General features: G+C 41.4%; 1 protein-coding gene across 1 annotated transcript in view; it reads left to right on the forward strand.

Moving 5' to 3' along the window:
* The window catches only part of LOC146234292 (glycophorin-C-like), a 30239-nt gene extending 15253 nt beyond the window's left edge, over positions 1–14986 (forward strand). The window contains exons 3-4 of the mRNA XM_084688067.1: positions 13182–13223; positions 13975–14986. Coding sequence (XP_084544193.1) covers positions 13182–13223; positions 13975–14171 — 239 coding nt within the window. The 3' untranslated portion in view covers positions 14172–14986. The remainder of the gene's footprint in view (positions 1–13181; positions 13224–13974) is intronic.
* Positions 14987–22226: the final 7240 nt, after the last annotated feature.

Consider the following 22226-nt stretch of genomic DNA (forward strand, 5'->3'; position numbering starts at 1 on the left):
ATCCCTTCTTCACACTTGGTGACAATCTTTGATCATGTCTAATGACTGTAGAGGAATGTAAAAATAAGTCAATGTCCTGATACCTAGAGCTGGCAAGGATGTGGCTTGCTCGGGGACCTGTCCGGACTACATCATTGTGGTCAATGTCATGTTAATTGCCTTGTTTTATTCAAGGTTGACATTTAACAATAGCATTTTAAGGCTTTTCCACGTTTTTTCAGAAGAATTATAACAAAAGTATTATAGGAAAAACTAATCCAACAGGCCAAAGAAAAGTTGACAGTAAAGGGAAGATTGGGAATGGGTACTTTCATATATATATAGATATAGTCCTCCAGAATAGGGGTGATTCTCCTTCAGGCTATCTTCAATCAGTTTTTTTCTCCACGCAATCGCTCCAAGACCCTTGGGCTACCTCTAACCCACAATCTGTGAAAACCAACTTGGCCTCCTCCTCTTCTGGCTTTATTTACCAATATAATATTTCTCTCTGAGTCTCTAAATAACTGCAGATGTGACCAATAGGTCATTTACAATTTCTCGGATGTCAACCATCTTAGAAATTCATTATCCATCTCTCAATATTGCACCACCTGAAATATTGTATGTGTTGGCTTTATTTTAGTTTTAGTTTTTGATTACTGTCTATTGTTTTTGTTTTATTTTTTTCAAGTTATACTGTAACTTGACCTTAAAGCTGAGTTAAGCTAGCTATTTAAGCTTCTGTTTGACATGATTCAAACCTAAATATCCCACCCCCCCTTCAAAGCCGCTCCCACAAAACTACAGTAATGTGCATTGAGTGCAGGGGCAGAGTGCAAGCAGGTAGATAGGTTGACAGACAGGTAGCCCGTCCAATCATTAGTCAGGGTACAGCCTAATTATTTGTTGTGTTTATTACAGTCTTGCGATGCCCACAGATATTGGATTGATTTAATATTACCGTCAAACCTTTATATGTATTGGTTGCTATCAAGATGTGAAGTTTATTAAGGCAGATATGACAAAAAGTGCTTCTCAAACATTAGATACCCAGCCTTTAACTTCAATACCTTACAATAACTAAAAGTGAATAGGTAAGCAAATGTGCTTGTACACATGTGCCATCAGCTCCATCAGGGCCAACATTTGTTTTGTTCTACCTCATAAGTTTTTAGGTCAAGTTTGGTCCCTTACAGAATTTTTAAAAACGTTTTAAAAACGTGAATGAGATACAGTCTAAACTCTCGACTATACTTGTTTAAAAAAAATACAGAACACACAGATTATCTTCAATTTGAGTGAAATATAATCTATTAAAAAATTGACTTAATTTTCTTTAACAAAGCAGCACAATAGGAAGATGAATGACACTTCAGCTGTCTCTATCACTGTAAAACCTCAACGCATAATGCTGTACCTCACCCTGGCAACATAAAACATATACTGACAGAGGAAACAGGTGTATCTACAATGTATGTATGTTGCTTCCTTTATTTATAATGGTCCATCCCTAGAAACCCCACAGAGGTATCTTTAACAAGGAGGCCTCCAATGAACATAAGCAGTATAACATGAAAACAATAATAAGAATACAAGAATAGGGATGTGCAATTCGTGTTGTGTGGCAGGAGATGTGTGCTGTGTGGTACGACTGGATCTTGTACCAACACATTAACTCTATGAGAACACATGAAACCAGGTTCAGGTTTACTCTCAGTATTTCTCTGTTCCTCGAGGTGGTGGCCCAAATATCAATACAGACAGGTTGTGTGGGAATTCTGGTAACACGCACTGATGGAGATTAGGGACTGCCTGATCCATCGAGTATGTCTGCTCAGTAATAGATAAACGAGCAAAGCAACAAGTGGTGAAGAAAGATAATTAGTTTTGTTGTAATCAAGGCTGGGAGCATCATTCAGAGAAGCCATACTTTTAGAGGGTGCTCCTCACGTTGGCATCCTAAATAACCAGATGCCAATCTGGGCTTTCTCGGTGGGTTAATCATTCTTCGAGTGCGCCGTGAAAGACCAATGATAGATAACATTGTTATTGATCATCCTGGAAGTGCTTTGTTTAGTAGCAAAACAAGCATGGAGAGTCCTGGGGCCTCATGTATAAACGTTGTGTACACACAAAAAGCTTGCGTACGCTGGTTTTCACGCACACTTTGTGATGTATAAAGACTTACTTGACGTGAGAATGTGCGAGCCAGTTTTACTTTTTGTAAAAAAAAGTTTTTTTCAAATCAAAGGGGCCCCATACACTATTTTTGTTTAGGGCCCCAAAACCTTAGGCCCGGCCCTGTGTGTCGGGGTGCGTGTGCATGTGTGTCCAGGTACTTCGCGTCGCGGGGAAAAGTGGATATGAAGGAAAGGTGCGCAGGAATAAATGTAATGTAATGGATATGTCAAGTTTATGACAATTTATTCACAAGTTTTTTCACCACAACAGGAAAATATTTGAGAGGTGAGCCAACAGTAGGCTACAGTAGTAACCTAGCTATCATGATGAAGTGACAGGTAGGCACACGTGTTAGCTAGCACTTACTTCTCACGTTTTATGAAACTAGTTATCTGACATTGCCCACAGTGAAAACCAATAACAGAAAATGGTCTGATATCTCCTAAAAACATTCAGTTATGAAATAATTTGTGTACAGATAGATGCATTTTAAAACCGATGTACATCAGATAGACTCACTCAAGCACCAGCACCAGAGATTCACTTGCTTTTCGTTAGCTAATTGGTAGTAGTTTCGCTTGAGATGTCAAAGTTGACATGTTTGATACCGGGTGCGGGCAAACATCGGTTGTACATTACATTATATTTTTTGCCAGAACATTAATTTGACTGACTTCAAAAATTAGCACAGTTGATTATGGGGGTGGGGGGGGGGGAGCGGGGGGGGAGAGCGGGATTCCTAACAACGGCCTTGTGTGTGTCTGCGTGTGTTTATGTATGGATTTGTGAGTGCCTGTATATGCGTGGGGGAATGGGTATGAAATTAAGACAACATAAGTCATTTTAGTAGGTCAACAGTCTAAACTGCAGAATAAACTCCAATAAGAGTGGTGATGTTTCAAAGCATGAAATAATTTGGTCAGCTCAGCAGCGGTTGTTTTATCATCTGCTGTTGTGTTCGGAGCAAAAAATGATGTCAAGAAAGAGTGCCCGGCAGAACTAGCATTATCCTAGTGTCGTTCTGTAGCGGCATGCCGCTCTAAAGCCCCTTTTCCCTACTACTCACGTCTATATCAATGCGACAGACCTTACAGAAGGCATGATATTGATCCTTGCTGCTCTTAGTGGCAAAGTGGAGTTCTGAACTCCACGTAGGTTTGAAGGAGATCTTTCTTTTTTGCACTGAAGCCCACGTGAGTGGTAAATTGCGACAGTGGGCAGGAAGGGTAAAAAAAGGAGGACAAAAGGGCGAAAATGAGGATACACAACAGCGGTCCAGACAAAGGGCTGGCAAACCGGACTGTCCGGACATCTGGTCACCCGAGTGAGAATAGTCGTACTTTCCTCACGGCTATATTTATTATACATTTACATTACATTTACTCTTATCCAGAGTGACTTACAGTAAGTACAGGGACATTCCCCTGAGGCAAGTAGGGGACCCAAGGACACAACATTTGGCTCAGCCGGGAATCGAACTGGCGACCTTCAGATTACTAGCCCGATTCCCTCACCGCTCAGCCATCGGACTCCCCCTTTTTATAGATATAGATTATAGCCCCTCCTTATGATGAACAAGGGAGCTGGCTGAGGTGTAATTGCTTCGGGGCTAGTCAGAGATCTCTCCACCACTTCCTCTTACTCTCACAGTCTGACTTCATTTTTTACCATCATTCTTTCTCCTCCTCAGCCCTCACGGGCCTCAATTGTATTTCTAACCTTGTTCTCCATCTTTCTCCTTCAATTCCACTTGTCCACTCAGGGCCTCCTTTCCAGGGCTTTGCCTGGTGTTTCAGCCCTATCCCTCCGTCCTCCTCTCCTCCATGTCTACTCTCCTTTTTTCCTCCATGCGTCCTCAATCTCCTCCTCGGTCTTCATCTCTCTCTCTCCTCCTTCTCGTTTCACTCCAGGCTCCCTGCCAGCAGAATAGCCTTCTTTTAAAGTCATGATTGAAATGTTTTCATTGAGAACTCAGAGATTATCTACATTATGCCTCCCTGTCAGAGAAAGAGGGGAAGACAGAGAGAAAGAGAGAGTTGTTGTAGGCAACAGCAAAGAAAAAATGTAGTCAGGGTATCTCCAGGAATGCTCATCCATCGTAGGGGTTCTGAGATCATGTGCCTGGCAGAAGTATGCACGTGGTTAACTTGTTACAACACACATAACCTCTGTCCATCTAGGACCAATCTTCTGATAGCATCTCTCGTACAATCACGCCTGAGGCCAGAAGAATTAAACAGTCCACTTTTCACCAGGTTGATGGAGGCCAAATTGTAAAAAATAAAAAAAAAGGTCTTGACACAAAAAATACAGGTTTGTGAAACCTTAGTCATTTCTTCTTCTTTTTTTTTTTTTACAAAGAATTGTTTCTCTGACAGGCATTAAATGTAACCTCCCTCACACACCATGCCAATAACTGAAAAATATGTTGGTCTTTATCTCACTCAAGGTCATATGGCCAGCCAATGGCCAGTTATTTCTCACAAAAAGTAAAGTATGTGTTTCAACTTTAACACTTGAAGGATAACTAGAGAGGATACCATTTCTGGGGAAATTGTGAGGTGTTCTTTTATCAGTTGCAGCTCTGGCATTTATTTTATTTCATTTTTTACTGTATCACCTCCAAACCTATTGTTTAAACTAATATCAAACATCCAAACATTTGGAGCCATCCAGAACATGATCTCACTGGGATATACCAGCTTGTATTTACTGTACAGGGCTTGTCACTGACGGATGACGTTGTGACGTTTCTGACTGTGGTTAGGCTACTTAGCTACAACTAACTGAACTTTTCTACACAAAAACGTATATTCTGCCTAAACCATACAACAGAATAGTGATGGGAAGCTCAGATCATTTTACTGATTCGGTTCTTTTAATCTCGTTCAGTAAAATTAACAAATCTTTTTTTGAGTCATTCGTTAATTTCAATGGGGAGGGGGGGCTATACGTCCACTGCAAACACGTATCATATCCTCATGTAGGTTAGTGCATGACATGTGCACCAGTAGATACTATTTCAAAATAAATTATTGCATTAAAAATAATGTATTATGACAGTTTGTATGATTTGGTCATTTATTATCACACCAGCATTTAATTACCATGGCAAACAATTACACTGCACTAAACTGGAAATGTAAATGTTAAGTGAAACTAGAAAAGTGAACAAATCTGAAAGAAGAGAAACAATGCATGAAAATGTGAACATTTAGCAGAATTTTTTTTGCTGGAGTTTCAAAAGGCCTGAAATGTATGTTAGAAAGGACCTGCAGCAAGATGAAGGCAGAAAAGTACAGAAAAAGAAAAATGCTAAAGTACTGGCAGTTGGAAGGTACCGCAGTGAAAGGTATTTTTGAAAGGACCTGGAGCAAGATGAAGGCAGAAAACCGAAAGAAAAATGCAAAACAAAAAGGGGAAAAATTCAGAAAGATGAGCTGCAGGAAGATTTTGCAGAAAACCAGTTGCTGAAGTCTGGGTTGAACGAATTCGAAGGTAAAAGGACAACACTGGAATGACTTGAACTTGTTAGAAAAACATAGCAACCGTTGGTCATTGGCAACATTTCTAACCTACAATCTAGGTTTCAGGTTCAAGACGGAGGAGAAACTAATCATACGTGCCTGCACACCCAGTCCTGTTCAGACACTTAATTTAAGATGACATCAAAATAATAATTCATAGTGCAGGGTTGCCGACGTTGTCGTTGTCCCTGGTGAGTATTTTATACGTAAATAACAAGATCATGCTACATCTAACCAGCGGATCATTTCTTGCAAGTGTGTCAAAGTGGTAACACCGTAACCTTGAATAATAACCGAAGGCGTGAAGCTAGAGAGAGTGGATGCAATGGAAGAATTCCTACATAAGCTAGAACTACTACTTCAAATTGAAAACTGAGAAGATATTTAGAGTAAAGACACGTTACTTTACATCTCTGTTCAAAATCGTCAATTAAAAGTAAAAACTTTCCAGTTACGAAGCGTTTGTTTGTAGGATTAACGCCAGCTGCAGAAAACACTTAGCACTAACCCAGGCCTGGTTTGGCTGTTTGTGACGGTCAGCTATGACAGTCGAGCCTCAAAAATAAAAACGATCTCGCTAGATTATGTACACTTTAAGCTCAATGTACATATCTTGTTTGGTCGATTGTGGAAAAAAAGTCGAACCGTTCTTTGTTATGGAGAGCCATCGCGCTAGCTCGATTGTGAGAAATGTAGCTAGAATCCACACCTCAAACAAGTTAACCTAGACGCAAAACTGTACGTCCAATCCAGAAAATAAGGATATTTTCCGAGACCCAAGACTCTGCCGAAACCATTGATATCCTTTATGCGTCTGTGCTGTCAGAAATACAACTCTTTTGGCAGTTTCCAAAACGTTACCCAATTCTGCTTTCATTGTGTGTCTGTTTGGTTGCCATGGTGATGGCGCAGCTGTGATTGCTAACGAGCTGGGCACATACATTTATATGTATGTGCGGTCAGAAATACGACTCTACCGGCAGTTTTTAAATTGTCTTCCTTTCGGCCTTCTCTGACGAATTTTACCCACCTCTCCATTGAAGTTAGTGAGAGAATTTGAAAGGCTACTCTGGCTTTAAGGCTCAAAGCTGAAAATCTGTAAACGTGAGCTCTTTAGTAGTTACATTGGCTGAAAGACGACAAGTTTTCCAACATTTTAAGGTATAACTTGTTTCTGTAAGTTAAACTATATGAACGTCAGAGGAATTAGTTTGACAATTTAGTTGAATATCAGAAAAAGAGCAGCTGGCTGCTCAATCATAAAAATCAAGAAGGAGCTAAATGTTTAATGTAGTTAAAACTGTCACGATTCAAAATTGGCAAAATATTTGAAAAAGTTGAATCATTTGGGAATAGCTGAATGTCTTGTGAACATTTTAAATGTCTGCCTAATGGTGTCTCTAGCTGAAAGTATGCTGAAGTAGTTAAGTTTGAAAGAGGAGGAAACTTTTTAATGATTTGATAGGATTTACCATTACTTTTAAAGGGAGAATAATTTGCACAAAAACCTTAATTTTTTAAAAAGTATAAAAGTGAGAAATACCAAAAGTCACAGCCAACATCTCCTGAAGGAGCTGAACGTTTTGATTCCAAAACTATAGGAATCGGTGAAAGTATGCAGGACTAGTTATGGGCCAAAAAACGGCGGAAGAACTGAGAAGTTGAAAAGCAATAGTGAGCAATGCTTAACAGCATTCTCACAAATAACAAAACCAGTCAGTATGATGACTTGAGCAAATATTATTCACGTCCTACTAAAACAGTGGCCACGCGAAAGGGAATGAGGAAACTGTTTCCTCTACTAAAAAATACAATGCGGATCACGTGAAAAAGGGATCCAAAGAGTCGTAGAAAGACCGAGTCGGGAAATGAACGAATCGTTCGTTTCCTCTAGCTACAGAGCCTATGCAGGTCACGTGAAAAATGATACAAAGACTCATAGAAAGACCGAGTTGGGAAATGAACAAATCGTTCGTTTCCTCTTGCTACAGAGCCTATGCAGGTCACATGAAAAATGATCCAAAGACTCGTAGAGAGACCGAGTCGGGAAATGAACGAATCGTTTGTGACCTGCATAGGCTCTGTAGTTAGAGGACATGAACGAATCGTTTGTTTCCTCTAGCTACCAGTACAGAGCTTATGCGGGTCATGTGAAAAATGATCCAAAGACTCGTACCCGAAGACCGAGTCGGGAAATTAACTAATCATTTCTGTGTACTTGGACGAGCCTATGCAACAGTCCGGATGCGCGGCCACGAGAAAATGAACGAATCACTCTTTGAGAGGACTCGTTACTCCCGAGTCCTTGTAAGGACCCGTTCAAAATGAACGAATCGTTCACGAACGACACATCAATAAAACAGAACCTTCGAGGGAATACAAGCAATGCAATAGGGATCAAGACGAACATTTTGACACTGACAATGTCTATGTAGTGCAACAGTTGAGGGACTACTTAGGGTGGGAATAATAATAATAAATAATATATGACAGAGAATGTAGGTTGAGCCTTGCCAAAGGCAGGCACACCCAATAAACCAACCTACATATATGTTTGATTACATCATGGGACTTATAGGTGAATAGAAGAAATATATTAGAGCAAGCACCAATATGTGGAGGGTATTTCCTGTTTCTGTCTGACCTGATGTTAAGTTGTTTTGTGTGTTTCAAAAGAGTCATCATTTGTCTCCTTTTCTGGTGAATGTGTGGGTGTCTGTGTTTCTGTATGTTTTCACATGGCTGTTTTGCAGCACTATCAGCGCTATTTGATGTTTTAACAAAAAAAGAAAGAAACTTATTATAATACATAGATTACCCAGTGGGCCGTTAGCAGATATAGAACTTTATTAAAATATGAAGTCATTTTCCATCCCTCTTATTATAATTTAGTTCCAGTACTCTAACTGCAGCTGATGAACAACCTGTATCCCTACTGTTGAGAGAGCCTCTCAAGGGCTGAACTGGGAGTCTGCATCTTCAGCACTATCTCTGTGAGCTAGCTCTCCCCGGGAAACCTCTAAACACACCAGGGCTTTCTCCCGCCAGACCATTTATCAGTCAGAGCAATTTCAACATCTATCCTTGAGCGTGGTATATGCACACTTTGCAAAATAAACTGGCAGTAGAGTGAAAATATGTACAGCCACCCTGCCTATTAGAGATGTGTGTTAAGCTAATGAACTCGTACAGACACGTCAAAGCTGGCTGTGAGGGTTCCCCATTGGCTGATAAGAGAGCTCCCCTAGCAACCTAGCTTTCTGTTTCCTTATCAGAAGGTAGTTTGGAGGTCAGCATACAAGCACGACTCTGTGTGTGAGGAAATTAGCATGGCATGAAACACGAAGGAGGAGGACACTGGTCATCTTAAACGAAAAAGATTCAGGATTAGCAGGGGAAGTGGATGGTTTTCTTAGGTCGTGGTGAACTGGACGAAGGATGAGAGATATGAGATTGTACAGTATCCCATTGTAAATGTGCTGAACGCTTCTGAATGCCAAAGAAGACACCCCTTGATTGAAAAGTCTAAAGTCTTAACAGACGTGAAGTACAGTATTTCCATCTATGCTGTTTTTCAGACAGAGCTACGGTTCACAGTTCTGTCCAACATTTATATGTACATGAGTATTTATATGACAGATCATTTTTATGATGACAAGTGCTTTTAATGAAAATGATTATTAAGTACATTTTCTGCAATTGACGAGGGAAATCAAAGGGATTGTCCATGGTACACGTGATGTACCCTGCAGAAAGCTAGGGTTCGGACAAAGATTCAGGACAAAAAGTCCTGAAGTCAAATACGTTTTGGAAGCAAGAAGTCAGAGAATGAATGAAGAGAGATGAGAATGACTGCATGATAAAACAACTCCAAAAGGTCATGATACTTCAATCTTTCTATTTAAAATATTCACCATTTGACTATGCGGTATTCTCTCTACATCCATGGAAATGAAAAGAACACTTCATAGATCACAACGTAGTATGAGTAGGTTCAGTAGATATTTGGTAAACACTAGTGAAGCCTCATAATTGTTTAGGCATGTGTGCTGAGGTGTGTGCTGAGGTTATAATCAAATACACATTTTGTTTGTCCACTCCCACAATCTTTACAATCTAAAATTTAATATGACAGCTAACCCCAGTAAATCCTATTCTTCACATACCTGCCAGAACTGCCAGAGGTGTGCATATAAATTTAAAGGGCAACCCACGCCTCCTTGTACTCGAGCCTTAGCACCAGCTGCCCCCTGTGCCTTAAATAATCCACGACAAGCATCCATCTCTCTGGAACAAACCAAAGGAAGAAGAGTGGAGAGAAGGAGATAGAAGAGGGAGAGGGAGGCAGGAATGGATGGATGGAGAAACAGAGGTAGAAAGAGAGGGTTAAGAGAAAGATGAGTGAGCGAGACAGGGAAATGGAGAATGAGAAAGTGGGTGGAAGCAAAGAGAAAGGAGGGGAAAAAAGAGAAGTGGAGATACAGTGGGAAAAAAAGCAAGATAGATGGGGGGAAAGTGTTTAGCCAAGCGTTCAGAGTATTTTCACCCTCAGTTACACACAGGCAGTATGGCCTAGCTGGTGTGTTTGTTGACAGGAATCGGGAGTGTAGCTGTTCACAAGGCAGCAGAAGTTTCTAGGGAGAGGTAGCCTTCCCCCTTACCCTGGCCAGCCATTTCAGTTTGGAGATTCACTGAGACTGAATGCAGTCACTTTCAACCTTGAACTGTTAAAGCTGTATTAAAGTTGTGAGTTTCCTTTGTTATTTAACTTGCAGCAGATACACCTCTTATCCATCGTATGTAGGCCACACTGATGGCCAAGTAGACAACCATCCGTGTGTTTTTCTTGATATGGCCCTATTCTGATCATTTTTCTGGACTAACCCTGGATTCTTGCTGCCAAGTCGACTGTATTAGAGTTTCCCCATTAACTACAGGTTAGTGACAACGGAACTTTTTAAATACCACGGTGGCAGATGATGGGAAACATCATGTCGTTGTGATAGCATTGCCTTAAGTGACCACCACTGTCAAGACCAGGACAGTTTTGGTTGTGGCTGCTGACAGCAAAACTCTTAACACTTATCAGAAATTAATTACAAAACCCATGCTGGCAAGCCTAGGAAACGCCAGGGAAAATGACTTATCTGTCCACTATACCAAATAATAGTGGAGAGACCTCTTAGAGTGCACAAACTCAGTCTGCACAAAGTGATAACATTTCCATTAAGGTTGTCCATGTGGCATGAAGCAAGATGGCAGACCATCTAACATTTAATGGATATCATCCACTCTCCAAAAGATGGACCCCAAATTGGCCCGTATTTAGGGACACACAGAGAGAGTTAGATTGCGGCCAAGCTTTAGTATATATTTACTTACTGTGAATATGATATCAGCACAGTGTCAGCCGCAGCACTACAGGGTGGAATTAATTTGGCTTCCAGTTTCCCCTTCCTTCCTACCGGGAGACACTTACCAGGCCTGCTTCAGAGCCGGCTTTGGGTCGAGATTAACGCCACATTTGGGAATGTGATGAAAGCATTGAATCTTGCTCCCGGGGCAAACTATTCCGCGGATGTGTCGTCGAAAATGTGTGGAAGCGAAGAGGCGGGGAGGCATGGTGGTGCTTTAATTCTCGGTGGCATCCGAAACCGCAGTATTCTAAGTCCTCCCCATCCCATTTTTTCCGCTGCCTGCCTGCCTGTCTCTCTGTAAGGCTGTCTGTCTGGCCCTCTGGGTTCAGAAGTAGGGAGAGCGAAGTGCCCTTGGATGTGGCTTAGTGATCCCCGTCGGGGCGGAGCAGATGTCCCACTCTCCGTGTCGCGGCGGCGAGCGGATCCTGCTAACGAGGCTAACGAGAAGGCACCTCCAGGCGAGACAGGCCCCCCGTGTTCGCTTGGCAAATTTATCAGGGATTTGAGCTCTCTCCTCGGATACCAGATTCTCTGCTGCCCTGATTAAGAGAGACCATATAAATTATGCTTAACCCATTCCTCTACTGTAGACAAGATTCCTTTTCAAAGGCCGTCTTTGCAATTTCCCTGTCTTAGAAGAGGCAAACTATTGACCTGCATTAGCTGATGCTAAATCCAACCTGAAGCTAATTCTATTTTCGTTATGTGTTGGCTTACTTTAGACTCTAAAGTTTAGAGTCTTTGTATCTCAAGTAGAACATTCTTAAGTAGACATAATAAAAAACAATACTCGCACGACAGATTAACATAATACATAACTTTGTGATTCCTAGGTGTTAAAATAGCCACGTGAAAGTATCAGAAATAAACAGAAAATAGATTGCTGCCATAAATGTTTGTTTCTGATCATCAAGTCCACACGACACTATACAGAAACAGAGTTACTACAAAACATTTCATTTAGATGAGACAATTTGGCCAGGCCAATGGCAGACTCTTTTTCTTGCATGTTAAATGAATGTTGAATTCCAAACATGAACTCCTGTTAGGAGTCCCTTTGATCATTACTTGAGAGGGAGCGGACAGGTTGTGTGTGTGCATTTTATCTCATCTAATTCACACTGACCACTAATGAAGTTTTAGCAATTCATCCAGGCATATGGTTAAGGGCCCCAGGAAGGTGCGGTACCATTGACGCAGGGAAGTACACTTCAAAAGCCAGAGAATGTTTGTTTACTTAGTCTGTGCACGAAGATATTAAACTCCTGATGTGGTTCACGTTCTTGGGAGACCCAAAGACGTGGTGAGGTGTCCAGCGGTTCGGCATTATGCTCCTTAGTTGAATCCTGTTTCTGAGGACGCTCACATAAACTATACTAATTCTTTTCTCTCGCTTCCTGTCCCAAATGAACAAGTCTTGTAATTCTCCTTTAATTGCTCAGAACGTGTCCGCATTGTAAACAATGCAATGAGATGAGAATTTAATGAGTGGGCGAACACCTCAATGTTTCGGGTGATTAGGCATTAATGAGCCTGCCTTTTAATTGCATACTTTGGGATCTCCATTAACAATGTTCTGTAGTTTTTTTTGTTTTTTCTCTCTCTCTCTGACTCTCTCTCTCGTCCCTCTTAGCACCTCACTGAGCTTGCAGGATCGATCTTGTTTTCAGATTTCACTTTGTGTACAAATGGCATACATTCAGGCTTGGCCTGCCTCTGTCCTTCAGAGAAAGTCACGTCGAGGCGGGCAGATGTTGCCTGTGCAATAATTCATGATTACCTTTAATCACTTTCTTTAATGAGCATTTCGTCCCCCTGTGACGGATACAAAGACGCCGTCTCCACACACCAGGGAGACAGCTGTCTATAAAAAAAACAAATGCTCATGAAAAATTTACATTTGTTAAAATAACAAAGTCAAAGTCTGGGGAAAATAAATATTAATGTGGGTAGATATGCATGGCATGTGATGAAGGTTAGTTGCTTAGGCTTGCAATCTAACATTTGATGTGCTGGTTTTGTTTTTACATGATACTGTCGCATCTAAAATCCATTCTTTTCTATGTCCCTGTAGTTACCACCGTGGACGACGGCTATTTTGATCCCATTCTAGGAGGTGAGATGAAACCCACCCAACAGGCCCCGACCACTCAAAGCGTTACATGTTTTATTATTCCCCAATAAAAAAACAAATGTCAATGTACCGAATGGATTGAGGTTGGAAACAGACATGCTCCTTGGTTCAATGATGGCCAAGGAAGGAAAAACTACTCTTCTTTCTCTAAGAAAAATGCTGCTAAATGTTTTGGAACCGAGCTATTTAAAGTCATTTGGAAGTCAGTCAGGCAAGAGAGCGAGTTCTAAATGTAATGTGTCGTTGCAGCTATTTTTATAACTCATAACGTTGTCCTTGTCTGCCAACAGCTGTATGTAACAGGCCATGGCATGCCCCCCAAAAAACTATTTTCTGTCTGTCTAAGTGTTTAATTCTTGAATTTGCCATAAAACTTTGAAGTCTTAAAGGACTAATATTCAATGAAGGAGTGAATAGTGAAACACGAAACATCTTAACAGTTAGTGATTTAGGCCAAGGCAGATGCATTTAACGGGTCAGGGTTGGTTGATAGTTCTCTGCTACAACTTTTTACTTTCAGTAGCCCATTTTGTGGAAATGTTGTCATTGAGTATTCCAAGACCATTAGACCTTATTTGGGGAAAGATTTTAAAGGAAAAGAGCACCCCTGTCTTAATGTCTGTCTTACAATACATAGTCCATGTTTGATCCCTATATCCTTCTATCTACCTACCTACCTACCTACCTACTTATAAGTCTTACTATCTATGTACTTTCCTTCCTTCTCTTGCAGCGGTGATTGCTGCGATGGTGCTGGTGCTCCTGTGCTTGGCAGTGGTGCTGCTTCACTACATGTACCGACACAAGGGCACCTATCACACTAACGAGGCCAAGGGTACAGAGTTTGCCGATACAGCGGACGCTGCGCTGCGCGGCGACCCAACGCTGCAGGGCGCCGTGGACCAAAGCAGGAAAGAGTACTTCATCTGAGAGGTTACGCCCTCACGCTGTATCTAATGGACAGCTTTCTCTGAACGTGTTAAATGATACGGGGGTGGAGGGTCAAAGCTGAAAGAGGGAGGACCCAGGGTCCTTGGTGTGTCAAGGTGAAAAATATAACCTTCATCTTAAGAGCATCTGCTCTGAATGTTTCCTTGTGACTAAGTGACTAACCTGAAAATTATTTGCCCAAACCAAATTACCAGTGGGAGACATGTTAAATGTGCCGGTGTCTTACTCTTGTACAGTATGCTTTACCATATGTTGTACTGTAAAATACCATATAACTTAGGACTTGCTCCATATTAGCCTGGTTGTAAGAAGCTGTGCTTGTCGTGTCTACAGTCTCTCTTGTTTCAGAGTGAATATCTTCAGATCCAGGATCTAAACACCTACAGACACTTCTCATCTTCCGATAACAGGAATATGCCTGGAACAGAGATACACATACAACAATAGAATCCTAAATTCACAAACAAAAATTTTGCAAAGACAAGTCTGTGATGATAGTTCTAAAAAAGGAATTGATGGTTTAGCGTACATTTTCACCACACAAAGGTGTCCATGTTGGAGTAAAACAAAGTCTGTTTGGAAGTCAGAAACACAGAAAATATGATTTACAAAAAATGAATGTACGGCATACAATCAGCCTTTTCTGAAAGGATCAAATGTTGAAGAGAGATTTGAAGAAAAGTCCCAGAAGAAAAAATAGGCAGACATTTATTATGCCCAGAGGAGGCATTTCATACAATGCCACTATGCAACATTGTGCATTTATAATAAAAAAATAAATCAATAGTCTCGTAGCCACACTGTCACTGTGTTTGTAAGTTACCATTTGTGTTTTCTATGTAATATGGTATGCTTGGGTGAAGGACAAAGAGATGAACGAGGGAAAATCTTCTAGAGGATTATTCAGGGGTGATGATCTGATTGTATTGGAATAGCAGAGAATTGTCAAGTAAACTGTGCTGATGTATTTGGCAGCAGGTCAACCTCACTAGTGGTGAATAGCTCTAAATATGCTGGGCTTTCATGCTGCTGGTCGACCACACAGCATATCAAATCAAATTACAACAGGAGTTGCATGTTTTTATGAATCCAGTATCCGACAATGGTTTGAAATTAAGGTTATTCCTGCACTTACCATTTTGGATTGTTTTTTTTATCATTCAATACTTTTTTGACAGAGCCTGAGGGTTCTGGGGAAAAGTCTTGTGACGGGTTTATTTATTAGCCAAGGCCAGAATCTGAATAGCAGAGTTACATCTTGAAATGTGTTAAAGGTGTATATGTGTTTTGCTAATATCTTATACAGACTTATTGAATTTAATCAAGTCACCATTTATAATGGATAACTGCTTGGACTCATGGGGCAATGACAACAACAATAATTTGACTATGTGTGTTTCTTCTCAAATAATACCAAGCCAACTGTGAGTACCTTGTTCTTATCTATATCATTAACTTAATGGTGGAATAAATGGACACTGAAAATGAAAGCCTCAGAGCTCCAAATTACATCTGTTCTCCCCAATCTCTGTAACCACCCTCAGTCACCACAGAGGAATGTGAAGACTTTGAGAGCTTTTTCTTTATCTTTAGGGTTGCTCGAAAAGATATGGAAGAGATACAAAATATGCGCTGTGGATTCAAACCAAGCCTGAGCAAAACAAAAACAGCTCCTCTGCTTTGATAACAGGTGCTGACAAAGGTGATGAACTGTCTGCAAACAACCTTTTGGTGTAATTACTTAGGACATTTTCAGATCACACAAGTAAAGGCTCATACACATGCTCTTCAATATATTGCAGTTCTTGGTTTTCTTTCTCCTTCCCTGGAGGAAGACAGAAAGACTTTCTTTGTACCACTCTTCAGTTCATAATGCACTATTTATCAGCAGTGACACTACACATTAAAATAAAGATGTACGCCATTTTTTACAAATTTAATTTAATTTTTGGTTTTCAGTCTTGCGTAGTAGTAGTCTTATAGTAGTTTTCAAAAACAGAACTCTGATATAATGATTGTCCGTCTCTGAACTTAGAGCAAACAAGTAACATTGAGAAACAGAGCAGAAAGAAGGTAGTCAGTCTCAGCTAGAGAGAAATCAAACTTTACTCTGTGTGTCTCAGGGACAACTGGATTGAAGTGAGAACTATTCACTCCTTAAGTCCCCTCCACTCTGAATGTAGTCTTAACTGGTGAAATATTCATGCTTGCGTATTATTTTGAAGCTCCAATGTTTTATTTATTTCCATGAGGTAAATCCAACTAAAAGCAAATAAAAGCCATTCCAAGTCAAACATGTACTATTTCCAAGTTTTGAAAATGACATATATAAAAATGTATTCATAACTGAAAAGTGCTACTCTGGGTTCAGAGGCATTCTTCATGACTGGAGAAGTGACTTCCATTTAAACTGCAGAGAGCAGTGTGTTCTGTTTGTCAATATCTCTGATGAGCTCACTGTAAAGAGGGACAGCTTGGGAATTTATCAAGCATGTCTGCCAGAGCAAAGAGGATTTTGTTTTGAGCTGTGAAAACCCCTAAAAATTGCTTCCAAGTAAGGCATCAGAATCTCTTTTCTCCAACAGGATTTTAGGAAAATAATCGAATTATGGCCCAGTGAGAGTGAGAAGAACAGCTAAACTATAATATGCATAATGTTTACCATCTTTACAGAAAAAATGTATGCAGAACGGTTGATAGTGCACACGTCATTTATTCAAGTTATGCTACAAAACATGTATGACTGCTACAAAAGTCTGAATAAGTAGCTACACATATGAACCTACTACACAGAAAGAAAATATGTTTAACTCTACAGCACTCGTTTTTCATACAAATCTTTTCTATCCTGCGGTGTCGTTTTATTTATTTTTACCACAAGAACTGTACAAAATACAAACGTATATTTGACAGGTGTTAAGGGCTACTGTGCTCGGTGTCTGATTTACATCCACCAAGGCTATCTTCTCTCTCAGTCCGCCACGCGGACACATGAAAAAGGCAGTTGAGTCCGTCAGACCTGAGACAGGAGTTACAGTTTATGACTTGGTCAAGATTGATTTCCATCTTCACTCCCTGGCAAAGGAAGGAGCGCAGTCCATTATTCACCCAGTGGTCGAACTGACGAGGCCATCGGACATTTTTCTTCCTATCACTGTGTCCTAACGCTCATTTCTTTTTTTTTACCTGCGGATCACGTTGTTTTGCAACACGGCAAGCTGAGCTCCGAGGCAAGCAATGGGAAAGGCAGGTTTTTATGAGGTTCTACACTATCACACCAGCAGCCTGGGCATTCCATTACGATAAGACGCCCCATCGCCTACCCTAGTCCCCAGTACCCATCTTATGTGTTGAGATTTACACAAACTCCGCAGATTGGTGTATAGTCTCCCTGCATCCTCTCTCTGCACTCTGGAGACAGCGTTTTGAATGTCTACCTTGCAGACAAATTGCTTTCTTGAAGTTTATTTCAGTATTCTGTAGAACTCCAAAGGCTTACCGCTCTAAGAGAAAGCAAGATAAGGTGGAGAGAAATGCAAAAGTGTTCTCCATTGTGATGAAAGCTTAGTGTACTGTTTGATTTGTGCTTTGTGGCACTGTGTGGTGACATGGTGTGCTGGGAATTGTCATATCAAAGTATAGTTCCAACAATGTTTAAGCTAGTCTTCAGGAGAACGTTTGAATCACCAGCAAAGCTCAAGTTGTTTTGTGCTGTTTGTTACCCAAAGCTTTTGTTTGGAAGTTGACCTTGCTTTACAATTTCTCTCCCAGGTAGTGAGTTCCTCATGTTCAAACAAGTGTTAGTTAATCCCTTGTTTGGCTATATTTCCCATTCTCACTCTTCACAGTGTGTTCCTTGTTGTCTGGATCTTTCAGAAGCTTTTATTATACTTCCATTAACAATATAGGGTTTACCAGTATTTTACGTTTTAGGTGAGCTACAATGCTAACTGCAGTCCTATATCTGCATGCAGATTTCCAAGCAAGAGAACAGTAAGCATTCCCAACTGCACTATAATGAGATGGTGCTGCGTATTTAATATTATAATTTTTCATCTAATATGAATGCAGTGTAACCAGATAATTATGAATAATAGAAATGCAATAAGACATTTTAACGAGGTGCGCCACACGCAAAGCTGTAGTTGGAAGCAGAAATGTTTCGACTTAACTGTGCATCAGAGAGGCTCTGAACAGAACAGATGAACTCAGCGTAGAGATGGTGAAGAAATGAAGATCATTTCTACAGTCTATGCATTTATAACGTCTTATCACATAACTTAGATCAAACAGAATTACAATTTTCCTGCAGTGTTTTTGACAACCCACTTCTTATGCACTGCCCACAAATATGTACTGCAGGTCATTCAGCAGACACAGCAGGTTAGTCCTTGGTCTGTCCTTTAGCTTGTACCTCTTACCTCTTTTTGGAGTTTTGGAGCATTGGGGAGTATGGACGGTGCCTGTTTTAGAGGTTGAATAGCAGGATGGAGGCTTACATTGAGGGGTCATATCTGGAGACTGTCCTCTCCCCTACTGAAGCGGGGACATCTGTCCTCACAGGAGGGAACACTCACCGCTTCTGCTCAGGTGCTGCTCAGGGTATTTTTAGACATGGTGATGAGATGAGCTGCCTGGCTGGAAGAGCTGAGCGATGGCTGGCCACAGCAGAGGGGGACAGGGTTGCAGACACACGGAAGGATTTATAGATTAGATCCGAAAAACAACGTGACACACAGCACCCTGAAACCTTGCTTTAAATTTCAGGACTTGCATCTTATGATGCAAACCATGAGGAGGTTTATGGATGCTTTGGACACTTTTCTCTCTAGGGCGTAAGTCAGAGCATGAGTTTACTTTGTGTGAACTCACATAGAAAGATGGCCTATTGTGAAAAATATTCTACATTTTTAATCACCTAACATTAATGCCACCCACTGAGCCTCATAATGTGATGCTTTCTTAGTTGTATGTGTTAAAACAACATAATAAACCTGGTCATATGTTTTCGAAGGCAATATTAGTACTCACCACAACAATACTGCATCCACGTTGCATCCATCTTCTTAAGAGTCTTCCCCCGGAATAATCAAGCCCTGTGCCTCTGTGGAGATGCACCACTGAACATATTGTCCATTTATTAGGAGGGAGAACATCTTTTCAGAAGGGCAATTCAACAGAAACTGCTTATGTGGCAGGATTTTATAATGTATGCCTGAGATATAATGTGGGAGGCAAATTATTCTGAAATGACAGCTATTTACCTGGGACATCTTCAAAGGCGGTACTTTTATATCTCATAGGATTTTTTGTCATTACTCCACTGCTTTCAAGGCCCCGAAACTAATGCATTCATTTCATTACAATGGATCACAGTGTATGCTAACCACTTTCATATTCTCTGTCTGACAGACATTGAGGTTGAGGCCTTGTTTTCCACTTCTTTCTGTAATGCTGTGCCCAGTGTGCCCTCATATAAAAAATAGAGAAAAATGGGCCCTCAAAAGAGATCATTGAATATACCAGGCAAACCGTTTTAAACAGGACCAGTAACTATTGTATATTTCCGCTTAGGGGTAATCAAAAATCAAAAAAGGAAAAAATAGATGAATAGAGTCCTTTCTGTCATGTGTTGTTCCCCCCCATGTGTATTATGTGTGGTGAGTAGCGATTCTAATTGTCATTCCTGGTATCATGAGCCTGGAGGCTCGTCCAACATCCTAAACATCCTTCCTCTCCTCGTGTGCTGCCAGAATTTATTTCTCACAAAAGCAAATTTAACCATGATATCGCATCATGTTAGCATCTTACATTTGTCTAATTCAATTTACAACAGGACTGTTACTGGTGCCAAATATGTACAGAGATTTATCATGAGGGACAGTCAAACAATGTGCAATTTGTGTAAGACTCCCTAACATTGTTTCCCTGCCTGGGGTAGTGAGTTAGGCCAGGCCCTACAGGGGCCCCCTGGGTCTGTCTGTGCTGACTCAGTTGAGATCCAGTCCTAATCACTGGGTTTCAGGGCCCAATTATCCACAAGGCAACAAATCCCCTAAAGGCTCTGTTATCAGTGGAAAGAGCAGTGTTAGAGTCATTTATCTAGCAATGGATATTCAGTTGTGTGAGCTCATTTTAGCGCTTGTTATTCCCGGTCACGTGGGGGAACGGATGAAAGAAGGACTCGGAATATGATTAGGGACAAGATCTCTGTTGCTTATGAGATATGGTGCAACTCTATACCCCTGTGCTCTGAGACGCCACTCTGAGAACACACAGTAAAAACTGCGATGGTGTCCTGTATCTCTACCTATATATTGAGCTTGACTGACAGTTGCTATCTGTTGAATGATTAATTAGTGCACCTGTGTTTTCCTTTCGAGAAAACACATTCTAGATGCCCTCACTGCCATTCATGTGCTAATAAAACATGCACCACACGGGCTGCTTCTTATCCATCCACATGAAAACATCCTTAATCACTTCAAGATAAATAAAAACGAACTAAAAAATAATCTGCAGCGTTTATTCCACGCAAGGTTACGGTTAATTGCTTTGTCAGCCATGACACACGTATGTCAATAGAGCACAACCTATTTGCACAGCCTCAGGTGAAGCCCCTGGCGAGAGGCAGTGGAAGTTGTTAGCCTTAAAGCGAGAAGTGGAAGCAAGCTGAGTTACCTAACTGGACTCTACCTGCCTCTGGGCACAGGAGCCCTGCTGTAGCCAGGGGGGCAGTCATGAAAACAAACAGGTTGAGAAGGAAGAGCAGGAGAGAGAGAGAGAGAGAGAGAGAGACAGAGAGAGAGAGAGAGAGAGAGAGAGAGAGAGAGAGAGAGAGAGAGAGAGAGAGAGAGAGAGAGAGAGAGAGAGAGAGAGGACAAGGAATTAAATGACAAGGAAGTTTGCCCAACTCTTATCACTTTAAAATGAATCACTTCCAGCCACTGCCACGGTAATCAATGAAGATGAAAAGGCAGAGAGAGGGCTCGTTCAAAGACAGAGATAGTCTGAAGACATGGATCTGTAGACATTATGAGTCATGCAGCAGACGCCACATAAGGGGATCAGGCCGTATCTGAGCCTCACACATCAAACACCAGGTCTCATTAGCATTCCACACTGGGACCTAATTGGCTGAGAGGAGGTGAAGGCGAGGAGGTGAAGTCAAGGGGGGGGGGCGGCAGCAGCCAGTTCTGGGGCCATTAGCCAAAATGAATTAGCATGGTTGCTCATCTTGCTAGGGATGTCATAGGGGACGACATGCTGCTTACACGGGCAAAAAGCAGCTTCCTGATTCTACTAAGATCATTATCAGGGATCATCTCTCTGTCCTTCCCACAGGCATGCCGGGGATCGGGGTGTCTAAGAGGACACGAGGAGGAAGTGCTGAATGAAGAAATGTGAGATGTCTTATCAGCCCGCCAAGTGATGTCCAGAACACCAGCAATAGGAGGGGTGGGGGAAATATTCAGAACTGTTAAAATGTTTACAATGCAACTGAATGAAGCATGTACAAAAATACTAGGGAGTGAATGGAACAGCTGGGAAGTGGAAAAACCACCATCTATTTATTCATTTGTTAAATGTGAGTTGTGGGAGAATATCAGTGTTCCCTTACCGGTCTCTGATCAACCCACACACACACACCAACATGGAGCGGGGAGAGAGAGAGTCCCAGCAGGAAATGGAGGCTTGTTACAAGCACTGCAAACCACGGCAGATAGAGCCCACTCCTGCTTCCTCAATTTGAACTTGTTTATCGCAGTGACACTCTTCTTCAAGTGAGCAGCAGTGAATGTTCCAGTGCAGGGAGGTGTTGCTTGGTCTCGTAAAACGGTTTACACTGGCAGGGGAACACCTGGCACCAACCCTTGCGAGAGGGTAGGGGTTTGACTTTGTGGTGTAAACACAGTTGCAGGGCATTATGGGCAATGCCTCAGGCACCCACACACACACACCAAGGCACTCTCAGGAACACAAACACACACCGAGGCGCTCACAGGACACACACACAGACAGGAGCAAGTACCC

Source organism: Hypomesus nipponensis, chromosome 23 (assembly GCF_054491055.1).
Source record: "Hypomesus nipponensis isolate SF chromosome 23, ASM5449105v1, whole genome shotgun sequence".
NCBI classification, from domain to species: domain Eukaryota; kingdom Metazoa; phylum Chordata; class Actinopteri; order Osmeriformes; family Osmeridae; genus Hypomesus; species Hypomesus nipponensis.